The sequence below is a fragment of the Halichoeres trimaculatus genome, unplaced genomic scaffold (genome assembly GCF_033239565.1).
Source record: "Halichoeres trimaculatus isolate MK-OKI-2021-1 unplaced genomic scaffold, fHalTri1.1 fHalTri1_scaffold_19, whole genome shotgun sequence".
Taxonomy (NCBI): Eukaryota; Metazoa; Chordata; class Actinopteri; order Labriformes; family Labridae; genus Halichoeres; species Halichoeres trimaculatus.
This window is the reverse complement of record NW_027437197.1, coordinates 15,301,614-15,315,008: the sequence shown is the minus strand read 5'-3', so window position 1 is coordinate 15,315,008 and position 13,395 is coordinate 15,301,614. Positions and strand designations below refer to the sequence as shown.

The 13,395-nt window shown below is 44.1% G+C and overlaps 1 protein-coding gene across 6 annotated transcripts in view; it reads right to left on the bottom strand.

Moving 5' to 3' along the window:
- Nucleotides 1-13,395, bottom strand: part of myo16 (myosin XVI) — a 98,169-nt gene that overhangs the window by 54,671 nt on the left and 30,103 nt on the right. For all 6 annotated transcript variants that reach the window (XR_012599896.1, XM_074694618.1, XM_074694615.1 and 3 more), the window contains 5 exons: nt 8,217-8,287; nt 7,941-8,084; nt 2,495-2,603; nt 861-985; nt 656-781 (listed from right to left, as the gene is read on the bottom strand). Coding sequence is in view for 5 of the 6 variants with exons in the window: in XM_074694618.1 (XP_074550719.1) it covers nt 656-781; nt 861-985; nt 2,495-2,603; nt 7,941-8,084; nt 8,217-8,287 (575 nt within the window). In the remaining variant the exon portion in view is untranslated. The remainder of the gene's footprint in view (nt 1-655; nt 782-860; nt 986-2,494; nt 2,604-7,940; nt 8,085-8,216; nt 8,288-13,395) is intronic.

Genomic DNA, 13,395 nt, shown 5'->3' with positions numbered 1-13,395 from the left:
AGATTTTACACACAAACACGAACAGAATAATTTTTCAGGCAGAAAGTCTGGAAAACAAAGACAGCAGGAGGTTATTGTTCTATTTAGGGGATCAATGGAGGAGGGGTCATGAGAGAAGAAGGATATAAAGGAAAGGTGGCTGATAAATATGAGAGAAAAGAGCTCTTAAAAGGGAAAAAAAACATTCCTCGAGGCAAGATGAAGCTGTCAAGAGTGACTTTAAATACCAAATGTAAAAATTCTCAGTCAGCAGCCAAGCACACGGGGCACAGGCCAGAAATGTAATTAAATATCTAGTTGGGTCAGCAAGATCTGAACATTATCGCTTCCTTTCCTTCATACTTGGACTGCACCCAAACCTCCATTTCCCATCGCTTACCTCCTCCGCCCCGTCTGGAAATCAATCTCCTTTCCTCTAAGAGAGACCATTAAAGGGCTCATCTAAAATTCTTCAACAAATGCACACATGCTCGACATCTCTGAACCAACAGTCTGAGCGGCTGTTTATCAGAGTGTGCAGGGGACTTCAGGCAACCATCAATAGTTTCCTCGTTATTTCATTAACTACTCTAATCATGTTGGATCAATGCAGCGTGGTGAGATGAATTCAAGAGGCCTCAAACATCTAAGGTTTTGTTGCACAGCTGGATGTTACCTGTCCGTATTTTGCCGCCAGGTGGAGAGGGGTCCAAAAGTGGTTGTCAGCAGGATGAGGGTCGGCTCCGCTCTCCATCAACAGTGACACAACCTCTCTGTAGCCGCTGGCACAGGCGATGTGGAGCTTCAGAGAGGAAACGAAAGAAGGCGTTAGAAAAGAACAGGAAACAGCAAACTTACAGAGGGAGAAAGGGTTTACATACCAGAGTGACCCCTTCATCATTGGGCTGGTTGAGGCTTCCCCCAGAGGCTACAAGCTGTCTGACGTCCGACAGCATCGTGTTGGATCTCTGCATCTTCATGGTGTGCATGGATGAAACATCAACACCTAGAAATAACACAAAGAGGAGTGAGACGAAGCTTTGACTGGCAGTGCAGCGATCGTTGGTTGATTACAGGTAAAAAAAATGCCAAAGGTAAAAGAAAATAAGGTCAGAAAATACACATTACAGAAAGTTTGCAGCTCATGCTTAAAGAGACAGTTACACTTCTTGTGGAAATGCTTTCATTTAACCTATCATCCATCCATCTATTAACCCTCAACAGTAAAGAGTTGTTGCAAAGAGTTTTGCCATTTTTTCCCGTTGACACTGTGGCAAAAAAAAAACATGACACTACAGTCAACATTCTTACCCATTTGTGAAAAAAGGAGACACAGAGGTCAACCAGGACGTCTATCCTAACCCAATGATCGTTACACTGTAAAATAATCACATGCACACATTGACCTGACTTTGGTGGCTGTAATAGGCTGAATTGATTATCAATTGATCCATAGCTCACGAGGATAAGCTCTAGGCCACACAACTAATGGGACTTTTTCTGCAGGTAGACTGGTTGGATTAATTCATCAATAAGTTTGTGTTTGCAGTCAGATGAGAGCCACTGGGTGTTTTTTCTTTATGCTCAGAAGAGCTGTGAAGCTACAGAGGAGAGCTTTCATCCTCCACAGAGATGATCTGTGGAGGAATCCGGTGTCACTTCAAATACAAGCGACTCGGCGGTGAAGAAAAACAGAATTTGGTATTTCTCCCTGATGCAGAGCCACATGGACGGTCTGTCGTTTTTCCCACAAGCGCACCGACTTCATGTGGAAAAAGAGAGCATGCCGCCAAGTTGCTATAGCAACAGAGGCAGAGAGGGCCTGCGTGAGTATGAGTGTTTCATGGAGGCAAAGCCCAGAGTGTTGGGAAGGGGGGGTGGTATCTGGGGAGCTGAAGGTAGGCAGGAGGGAAGGGATCAGCACGGGGGCTGGCTGGCAGGCGCAGGAAGGAGTTCAGCGGCTGTGTGTGAGTATGTTGGTGTGAGCTTTGATGAGTTAGCTGTCTGTGGTGAGTAGCTTGAATTTCTCATGGCAGACATATAAGGGAAGACCCTCCATCATTGTCTATGTCTGTTCCTGTCTCGATCTATCAGTGTGACTCCCACTCCTCTTTCTCCTATTCCTCTCTGAGGCTCTCTGTACTCTCACACTTGCCCCCTCCTCCCTCAGTCACTCTACGTCTGTGCTTCTACCATTTCCAACTCTGTGCGCCTCCAACTCTCCAGTGCCATTATCTTGGTTATTTGTAGCTCCTGTGTTGACCTTCTTCTTTCTCTGTGGGAGAAAAGCGACCCGATGGAAATGCACCGTCATTAGGCCTGTGGGCGTCTTTCACCTTCACATCTCCACACATGCAGAGCTGTTTAACTGTGGGCAAGATATATTAAGCATTCACACTCTCCAATACTTCCTGAATGAGAGAAATTGAATATTAACTTTCTAAAACCAAAGTCCTCTCTCCTCCTTTTTCTCACAGTGAAATGGAAAACAAAACCAGAGGAGGACAGAGCATACCGTTTTCTTCCAGGTGTTTTCGGAGGATGTAGCTGGTCTCGGTTCCCTCTGAGGCGTAATCAAGAGGAATGTTTCCGTTCACGTCCTGCAGTAGAACATTCACCCCGGCCTTTGGGACGGGTGTGAGGAGAAAGAGGAGACACAAACAAACAGTTCTTAGTCACAGCCATTCATCAGACCTGAACCTGTGATTAAGTAGGCACGATTATCTCAGTTTCCCAGAGGCGTCTCACCTGAGCAGAACCACATTGACTTTAACAGACAATACAGTGAGTTAAAGAATGCATTAAATTAACCGCCAGGTTGGGGGCGGGGCTGCGTTGGTTAACGTTCACAGAGATCACTGGAGCAAGCGTGTGTTTGTGCATATGACAAGATTAATGTGTGTTTACGCAACAAGGACCCTGCCAGAGCAGTTTTCTATTATAGCATGAGATAACACCAGAGACCTTCCCTGGGGCTACGTTAATGACTCCTACTCTGACTACAGCAGGTCACAATATGGATATGATTGATTGCGTCTCTTTAGAGGAACTCTCCTGCTCTCGTTATTTAAGAAAACGTTGCAGTGCTTCACCGGGTGAGCAGAAATGTGTACAAGCAAAGCAAAACGCACTCATGTGGACTCCTGTCTGTTCCTTCTTATCGTCCTGTCCTCGGGGTTTGGTACTAAAAGTTACATGCATCCTTTCAAGCAGGTATTGTCAGCATCCAGTCATAAATCGCTTGCTGTTGTTTGACTAAACCGTAAAAGACAAGCCGGTGTAACGATCCTGTCTGGAGCTGGTCTGATAACAGGGACAGGGGACTCTAAGTGAGCATCCTTATTGAATATTTACAGCTAATAGAACGCAAACGATCAGGTTGCAGCGCTGCAAAGAGATTTACGACCTGGTCCTGAAGCTGACACAGAGGGTGGGAGGGGGGAAGAAGATGAGAGGAGCGAGCTGTTAAACATTACAGACTTGCTCGTAAACTGATTATTAATCACACCACAGCTTTTTTTTTTAATTAAGAATAAATGTTTTGTGGATTTTCACAGAAAACATTTCTTATCTCAGCAGTTAGAGTGAGATAAAGGCAGCACAATGCCGTCAGCTCTAGTTATCAGAGGATCTGTTCTGGTGGAGCTCTGCGGTTTCATTGTGCACCCATGTGTGCGGCCTTGTGGGAGCCATTTAGCTCACATTGGAGGGTTAGTTAGGGGTTAACAAAGGGAATTAATTAACATTAACAGCTATAAGCCACAGCTTTGTGACTATTCATGAGAAAACTGGAAACCTTATCGCAAAGTGGAGCCCAGAGATGAGTGTGTCAGAGAGAGGGGGGAGGATATTATGCCCCTTCCCCACCACTACACACATACACACATACACACACTCCATCCCTTCTTTAATGTCAAGCTGCTTCATCCACACTCCTAAAAACCTAACAGCCTGTCTCTGATGGTCTCTGTTAAAATGAGTGCATACATGCAGGTAAGACACTTCAAGGTAAAGGGAAAGTCATCAGGGCTCCAGCTGGATGAAGTTATCAGCTGACAGATCTCTCTCTGTCAGAAAGCCGATCTCATCACTGACCACCTTCTTGAATAGCTGCAGATGTCATTTAACAACAAAATCTGAATGAATTCAAACATTCTTACACCTTGGCCTTTCCTTCTTTACAAAACTTGACGATAAAAAAATCACAATGATAGAAATAATTCATCCAGACTTCCTGTTCTGTCACAAAGCCCAACAGACGCCGATTATGTCTGAGGAAGCGTGATGCGTTCGTCATCGATCCGCTCACATTAATCATGTTTCTGAGCTCTCATAACTGCTGACAGATATAAATGAGTCTGCGTTGGCCAGCGGCTGCGCCAAGCTCAGAGGGGGTTAACAAGTTGACCCCTGACCCCGACACGCTTCCCCGCCGTCACAATACGGCGAATCCACCTCGGATGTTGTGGAGATGGGAATCTGTTCGTGCTGCTCTGTTTGTGGTTCATTATGGCAGTTGTTACGCAGAGTGACTGCCAGAGAATCAATAAGAAGCACTGAATATGCACCGGGAGTCATCCCTCGGGCTGTCGATGCTGAGCTGGACCGTCACTGCTCAGGGGAAATCATCCACATGAAATAAAGTCGCTCCACACATTCTACCTGGAAATACATTAATAATATACATACATATACTAGATACTTATTGTATGAAGGAATGGGAAGTCTATTTTAATAATGCCCAATAAAATATACAGATATTTCTCCTTATAGAAATCTTAATTTGCTTCCTTTTTATCTTTTGCGTTTAGCACAAATGCTAACACAGCTCATCTCTATGCAGCATGTTTTACGCTTGTCTTGTCTTGTTTATCAGATGCTTTCATAATCCAGTTTACAACTTTGAAGATTTGAGACAAAGAAATCTCCCAGAATAAGTTTGTTTTCCAATCAAGTGATGGCTTCATTATTCATGACTGATTGCAAGCAACATCTGCTCATTGGGATACGAGGGCTGTTCTGCGGTGGTGGGAAACTGAAAACAAGACTCTGCTGGAATGATCACTCTTTTTCTACATCACCATAAATCATTAAAGTCAGTTTTTCTGTTGTTTCACTCCCCCGTCATAAAGAAAGCGGTGCAAAGATCAGAAAACAACAGAATGTGTTATTTGCAGCCACAAAACTCATGATCAACAAATAGTCTGCAAAGCTACTTTTCAAACTCTGCGTTCAAAACTCAGAAAAAGTCTGGCTTTGAAGGTTTGGGGATATCATTTAAGGAGATTATGAACCATAAGAAAGTGCAACAGTTGATGGGTGAACTTGTGTCATGTTTGAAGGAAGCCGAGCTACATTATCAGCAGAAACCTCAGCTGGGGATCGGTGGAGTTTGGGGGGAAGCCGGGGGCTTGCTGTTAATCGTTTTCACTTCAAAGCACTCAAGAGTTCAGAAGTTTTCATCATTTACAAACACGGAAAGTGGGTCAACATGGCTACTGTAACCCTGTTGAGTCTGCAGCTGTGAGAAATAACATCGTGGTGCTGAATCTGTCTGCACTGCTACATTCCTGCACAAGCACAGGGACAGCAAGAACAAAAGGATGAACATTGATGTGGAGTCAGCTGAAGTTCATTGCTGGAAAACATTTTAAGACAGCTGGGGTTATTATTCTGTTCTTCAAGAGTCCTTCCTCTAACACGGCGTCAGAAAGGAGATGCTGCAGAAGAATTATGCTACGCAATTAACTCTAATCGCTTCCCACATCTATTCGGTCACTTTCCAGCCCCGAGTTTTATAAGGAGGCATAATTGAGGCAGTGAAAGAGGAAGATTTGATCAGTATCTTGTGGGCTGCGGCTCTGAATAGAAGGACAGCTGAGATGTAACACTTGTGGATCAAGAGCCTCTGCCAACTCATCCTGATGGATTCATCAAGCCATGTCTAATTATGTGCTGCTGAATGGAGCGTTGATGGGAAATGTGTATTTGGGTCTGTTTTTGTTCATTAACCTCGCTGGTTTAACCTCCAGTTTTACACTAACACTGGTTATTTTGAGGGATTGATTCAAACACAAAAGCATGTTTTCAGTCGCTAAGAGACAATCCACAATGCCTGCAAAGTGCCGGTTAGCCCAGGATGGGTTTCAGTGACAAACATTCACCAGAGCTGGAGCTAGAAATAGGTTTTGGGAATTCATCTGGAAATGGGTTGGGAATGAGATCGTTTAGAAACAGCTCACTCCCCCCCTGCTGTTTGGAGGCAGGAGATAAGAGAATTAACATCACTGCCAACCCGGACATGGAGCCACAAAGCGGCCAGACTTCCACTCTACACACCCTCCTCTTGCTTTTCCCACAAGACAAGCCCGGTATCATCTCTGTCAGCAAAAATGTCCCTGCTTCTCTGTGAAGGAAGTGGAGACAGGAAATCAAGGACAGAGACGCAGAGGACGAGACAAGGGGAGGGGAAAAATGGAGAAAGAGGCACAATAGATTAGGACTTATTAACAGCACTGTTCCTCCCTGTGCCCATCAGCGATAAAACTGCCAGTCAAGCTCGTCTGGCGAGACCACTGTTCCACTTCTCATTAAAATGTAAACCTGTTATATTCAGAGGGAAGATCACCCACTTACAGCTCTGATAAGGCAGCGGTTTGAGGACAGAGCGGGATGACTGGGCACCGTGAGGGGCTGTGCTGGAGGAGACGGGTGTCAGAAGGAATAAACGGAAGAAAAGGGATATTACATCTCCATCAGAAACAAAGCCCGACTGAAGCCATTTTTAGACAAGGAGTGCCTCGGGGTCTTATTTCAGAAATCCTTTGGTGCTCACAAAAAATAAAAAGTTTATCCCACGTCATGCACCATTTTTGGGAATAAAGACGTTTCTAGCTTCCTTGATCTGTCTTGACAAGCATGCACACAGGTGCTCTCACATGTCGACAGAAGTTTTCATATGTACATATAAAGCAGTTTGTGTTCAATGACATTCAGGTGAAAAAAACTGTTTATATGAAAAAAAAGGTTCAGCTTTGACTCTTGATCTTCAGATTTCATAAATATTTCCTCCTCTTCTTCTTCTCTTTTCCCTCTCTATCCCTCGTTCCTTCATGGTGGCTGTGTAAATACGACCTTATTTAACCAGGGTCAGTTCAGTCTTGGTAAATGGGAGAGTTTCAGTTACAACCTCCAAGGGAGCAACATTAAATCTCTCTCATGCTATTGCCCGTTGTAAGTCACTGCTTACATTGCATATGACGTCTCTATTTCCCGCCCTGCTCGATGAATCTTTACCTTCAGGGTAATAAGCTGCATGTGAACTCAAAAACACACGAGCCACTGGTCGTACAGTCAGTTTCACACTCTTCCTGGCATCTCTTCAAACATATCAGTTCCACTCTGGAGCGCCTCTTTCCTGCCCCACAGACCCACAGTCAGCAATCACTCAGGACCCAATCAGCAGAACCAAGCGGAACTGGATCTCACCGAAGCTGCTCACTGTAGTCACGCCCTTCTCTCTGGGTCTAATCAACACTCGCAGAACAAGCCCAGCTGACTGAGTGCTGGATGTGTGCACCCTCCCCGGCAGCTGGCCCTGCTCTCGTTTCAGGGGCCCTAATCAGTACAACCACAGCTCTTGTCAAGGCAGAGCCGACAAGAGCCGGAAACATCCCCCACAGAGCAGGCGCTCTCTTTGATATCCAGCTAATGCCCCGTTTCTGAATATTCTCATTTCCAGTGATTCAGCTGGGTTTGTGGGAGAAAGTCGTGATTTGGAGACTTTGTTAATCTAAACCCTCTCATAAATGGAAGCTCATTCAAAACACAGAGTTGGTACATTGACTTATGCCAAAACACTAATCCTGTTTGTAGCTGACATGCTTGAAATTGCCAGGAACTTAGGAGCACAATTGCCAAGCTGTGTGCACATGCATGTGTCTGTGTGTTTGTGTTTTTACCAGAAGCAGCAGCAGCACCACATCTGCATGGTCACACACACACGCTACATGCAGGGCCGTCCAGAGATCTTCATCCTGCAGGTTGGCGTTGAGGCCTCGCTCGATCAGGAGTTCAGCTGCAAACACGTTGTCATGGCGAGCACACTGCAGATTACAAGGACAGCCTTCATTTAGAAACAGAGGTTTCTTGAAGCACTGCTGGAGAAACACTGAACACATGACTGGTTCAGTTATGAATGTGGATTGTAAACCTGTGTGTGTGCGTGTGTATCTCACCAGATGTAGCAATGATCCTCCAGCAGCAGTGTGTATGTTGAGGTCTGCTCCCTCCTTCAGGAGACGCATCACTGCAACAAAACAACAAAACAGAGCCCACACACGTCAACACCTGCTGTGTTTGCAGACGGAACGGATGCTAAGGGCATGTAAGGGGAAATATACACACTCACACACACTTTTAGACAAACACGACCACTCATACACACACTGATCTCTGCCACTCACAATCAGAACCAATGAGTCGAGTGTCCTCTAACTGTCCTTGGCTTGCCAGTGTGCATCAGAGTTAAGGATGTGTGTTTGTGTGTGTGTGTGTCTGAAGAGCGCATCACACAGCCTCTGGGTTACACACTTTCACCCCTTGCACTGTAAGCTCCAGGGAGCCGATACACACACTGATGGCTCACACACTGACACACATCGAGCGGGGACAAAACTAAGTATTACAAGTTCACGCAGTCAGACGGAAACTCATCAGCAGACGGGGTCAGAGTGGATGCACTGAGGCAGTCGTTTATCTTATATTCAACATGTGCAAGAAAAAGATGTGTGTGTGTGTCTGTGTGTGAAAGAGGAGTGTGTGACAGATAAATAGAGCAGGATCGGCAGGGAGGAAAGGTTTGGATATATGTGGCTTCACACACACTGACAGCATTAGACGGATGCTGACAAAACCCTGCAAGAGCTTCTACCAGTGAGACAGCCCCCACTGGCACGCAATTCACCATACACAGACACACATACACATACACAGACACACACACACACACACACACACACACACACACACACACACACACACACACACACACACACACACACACACACACACACACACACACACAGTAGCCTTTCAGTCAGTCCATTGGCTCTGCAAAGGACAGTAGCTGGGGTAATTATGGTGTGTTAATTCCTTCAGACGAATTCTGTTAACGACCCTGTGAGCTCGTTTTACTAACAGGGTCATTATCTCCAGAGATGCTTCATAAAGGTTAAATAAGTGAATATTACAAATACACACCTCAACTTCTGTTCAAATCTTTGAGATAAACTTATTCCGCTTTTTTTACAGAAACGTATTCTCATTAATGTCAAAATAATTGTCAAAAAAGGCTTAATTTTTCCCTGTGGATATCTAATTTTAAAAACCTATCAATTCAAAAATGGCCATGATAAGAACTTAACATACAATCAAAAATATGCTTACATATGTTTTCTTCAATAAGAATTTATGCATTTGGTTTTTGTGCAAGTAAACAAAACCTTAAGTTTCATACCATCATGATCTGACAACCTTTCTGTCACAGTCTTTTTTAGAATAATAGTTACACGTTCCTGTCATCAATACTGTCAGCAGTGAATATCTCGTCAGTCACTCGATCTGTTAATTAACTAATTGTTTGAGACACATGTGCAATCTCAAACTGCACACAGACACTTCCGTCCTCTTTTAATGGCTGTCGTGACTTAATGATCTTAAATTGGTTGGTGAGAACCCAAGCTGTCCGCGCTTAAAGTCAATCAGCACAATTATCTCCTGTCTCCTCAAAGCTCTGCGGAGGCTCAAGACTCTAAACCACCAATTAAGTCTTCTAAAGTCGTTACGAGGGAGTAGATAATGCTCTCACTTTCCTGTCATTCGAACATCAATGAAAGTAGGATGCAGATTTTTAAGAATGAAGTCATCACGTGATTGATGATTATTTTTACTCAGAGGAACCATGAGAGAGTCAAGATGGTCCCTGGTGTGTAAATCTGCTCCTCTGATGGAGCCAGTTAAAGCGAGTCTCTGATGGAGGAACCTAGCTCAGTTTTATGGCACCTAATTGAATGAGCCTAAAGAGAGGTCAAGGGTCAAGAGCTACATATTGACCCTAAGGCAGTTAAAGTAAAGTGTTAGTCTGACATTATGGCTGCGAGGAATCAATAGTACTGTTGTTCCTACAAAGGAGTCAAATCGACCACTGGTCTGTTCTGTTTTTGAAGCCCTGGTACTCACAGCGTTAACACTGTAATATTTACATATTTACAAAACATTCCTCTTATTTTTACTGACAAATGGGCTCACTAAGATCCATATTCGTTTATTTCAAACAGCTTTGTGTTTAACCCCAGAACCAACCACATGTTCTCTCTGTGATAAACCTTTATATGTCAGTAGGTGTTTGATTAAACACGTCAATCTGTGTGACTCAGTGTGCGTGCCTGTGAGTGTGTGTGTGTTTGTGTTACACTTCCATCAGGAGGCGGACGATGGGGGAGTGGGCGCGCAGCAAAGTCGACTGTCATTTTATGGAAAATTGCAAAACAGCTGTTCGAGACATACTTGGGGTTTCCATAGCAACTAGCAGGACGTGGTGGCAGAGTGGAAGGGGGGGGGGGGGGGGGGGGGGGGAAGAGGGTGAAAAGAGGGGGACCTAAATAGGGTATGATCTGATGTGATGACATGCCTCAGGAGCAGCAGCTAAAAGCATTTAGAAGAATGAACACAGGTAGCATCAAGTAAAAAAAAAACATTGTAAATGACATCCAGCTACATGTAACTATGTAAATAAGAGCTCTAAGGTGAGGGTAGAGATACAAGATGATAGTGCAGTTATTATTATAACCTCTCAACTTGTGACATCACAAGTAGCAAATTCTCAAGTTTCCGATCAAAAATACAAAAAAGTGTTTTTTTCTTTTACTGATTTGTCCCTTTGCTAACTTTAAAGTGATACTCCGGGATGAAACAAGTTGGGTCCTATCACAAGGTTTAGGGCAGAAATTACCCCTACAGCAGTGTTTTTGTGCAGCAGAAGCCCAGGGCGCACGCACCAAACACCCCCTTCCTGCTCGTCAGCCGCTTTCCTCTGCACTCAGACGGGGCCATATTTTACTTGACCAAAAACACAAATAAATGGACTCCCACTGAAAAAATCCGATATCGACTTTCACACAAAAACACCACTACATAAGGCTCTAGTTCTCATCGTGTCTCTTCGTCCTGGCAGACTACCTGCGTTTGTTAATATCTGGCACGCCGCATGCGCGGACTGATACACTAAGCAGCGAGCGCCTCTTAGCTAGCTGTGGCTCTGCAGCGGAGGTAGTGCCGTTTTAAGACACAATGAGACCTTGAGCCTTATTTAGCGGTGCTTTTGTGTGAAAGTAACGCGCTGAAAATTCTCTAAATAAAGCGTGAATGCAGACCGATATCAGATTTTTTTGGTGGGAGTCCGTTTATTTGTGTTTTTGGTCAAGTTAAAAATGGCCCCGTCTGAGTGCTGAGGAAACCGGCAGAGGAGCAGGGAGGGGGTGTTTGGTGCGTGCTTCCTGGGCTTCTGCTGCACAAAAACACTGCTGTAGGGGTAATTTCTGCCCTAAACCTTGTGATAGGACCCAACTTGTTCCATTCCGGAGTATCACTTTAAAAGCTATGCTATCAGGCTTGAAAAAAGCTCTCTGTGTCCCTTCCCTACATAGACACCCTCTAGTGAAGATTTATTAGATCTTCCGAGCTAGTCAAGAAAAACTTAAACCTATACAGTGCAAAAATGCATCTCTCAAAAATGTCTTGATTCATGAACATACTCAAAAATATACCACAAGAATCAATGTTCTCCTCATGTCTGCATTTATCAAGTGCTTCAGGATCATTCATTAATTTAAAGATCTGTCTATAATGTATCCCACATAAAGCCATTTACAACAGTACAACTCAGAATATTTCCTCCAGCATCACTCACAAGCAGCGCCACAAGATGTTCTCTTCAAATCCCTCTTGCTAATAAATGATTGTGTCACTTTGTTCCTTATCACAAGAGGCTCTGTCTCACCTCACTGCCCCATGTTTCTCAAATGAGCTCTGATACACCACCCTCCTTTCAATTCAGAGGAAAGAAAAGGGAGGGTACACTTTTCCAATAATGCTGAATTCTGAATGCCGAATATCTAATGACGAGTCCAGGAAAACAAAACAGTAATCCTCCTCACGCTCCATCAGAAAAACGGGATTTTGTAGATCTCTGGTGTTGGAGGTCTCTCAAAAATATTGTTCAAGCACAAACAAGGTTCTAGATGTGTTTGTTAGACTGCAACAATAATATTATAGGAGTCCAGTCTCGTTGAGTTTGTTATATAAACTATGGTGAGTACGAAAGCCTAAATTAGAGATGAATCTCGCTGCATCATGATGTACACTGACTGTTAATAATCCTGGAAAAAACGTCTGTAATCTCCTCTGGACATGCAGCACCCTCTGATGAAGTAAAAGCAATTGCTCGTTTGTGAGCCGTGGAGGGAATAACTCCAGGGATAGCAAATAAGTGATCATGTTTTAATTCATTATGTGTGCCCGCTGGATGGTGTCGTTACACACTTGCATTCCCCTTTTGGTTTGAATGTTAATATTAATACTCAAAGATTGAAGAAAAACATCTGAATTGAATTTCCACTTCAAACAGAGCCACGCAGACCCCTGTGACAAAATTAGATCATAACGTGCTTTCATTTTTTGTGTTCTCTTACATCACTTCATATTAACCTGTGCTGCCAAACATCTGAAGGAACAATGATGACTCAACATGTAATCCAGAAGTGTTAAAATTAGCAGCTGAGGGAAAAACAGAACTACTGGTGGTGAGGAAAGTTTCAATATCCTGTGTAATGCTGCGGCTGACATTAAAGGGATCCCTGCTGTATCAGAGGAAGAAGGTGAGGGCTTAAATTGGATTCTAGCAACAGATATTATGACATCTACCTCTGCGATCTTTGAGGGCTGAGGCTCGGTTCTGACAGATACATGGCAGGTGTCTGACACACCTTTGATCCCAGCGTGCACCAATCTAAAGATTCATGCTCACCTTTTCCTTCCTATTTCACCCACCTGCACTCTGTGGTTTGCGTTCTCTCTTGCAAGAGCAGAGGGTTTAGAAATGCATCCAGTATGTGTGTTTATATGGAGAGAGGACTTCAAAAGTGTCTGTAAGTCAACAGAGTGACATGTTTCCTCCACTCAACAGGACACCAGAGTGCTGGATCGATGTGAGGTAGTGATGGCAGGCTGGCTGAATGATAATAAAAAGACAGCTAAATGTCTGGAGGTTCCCTCTACCTTCCCAGACATCACTTCTCCTGAGTGCTGCATTGATTTTTAGCTTAGCTGCTGTGCACTTGCGGCATGTTTATTTCAACA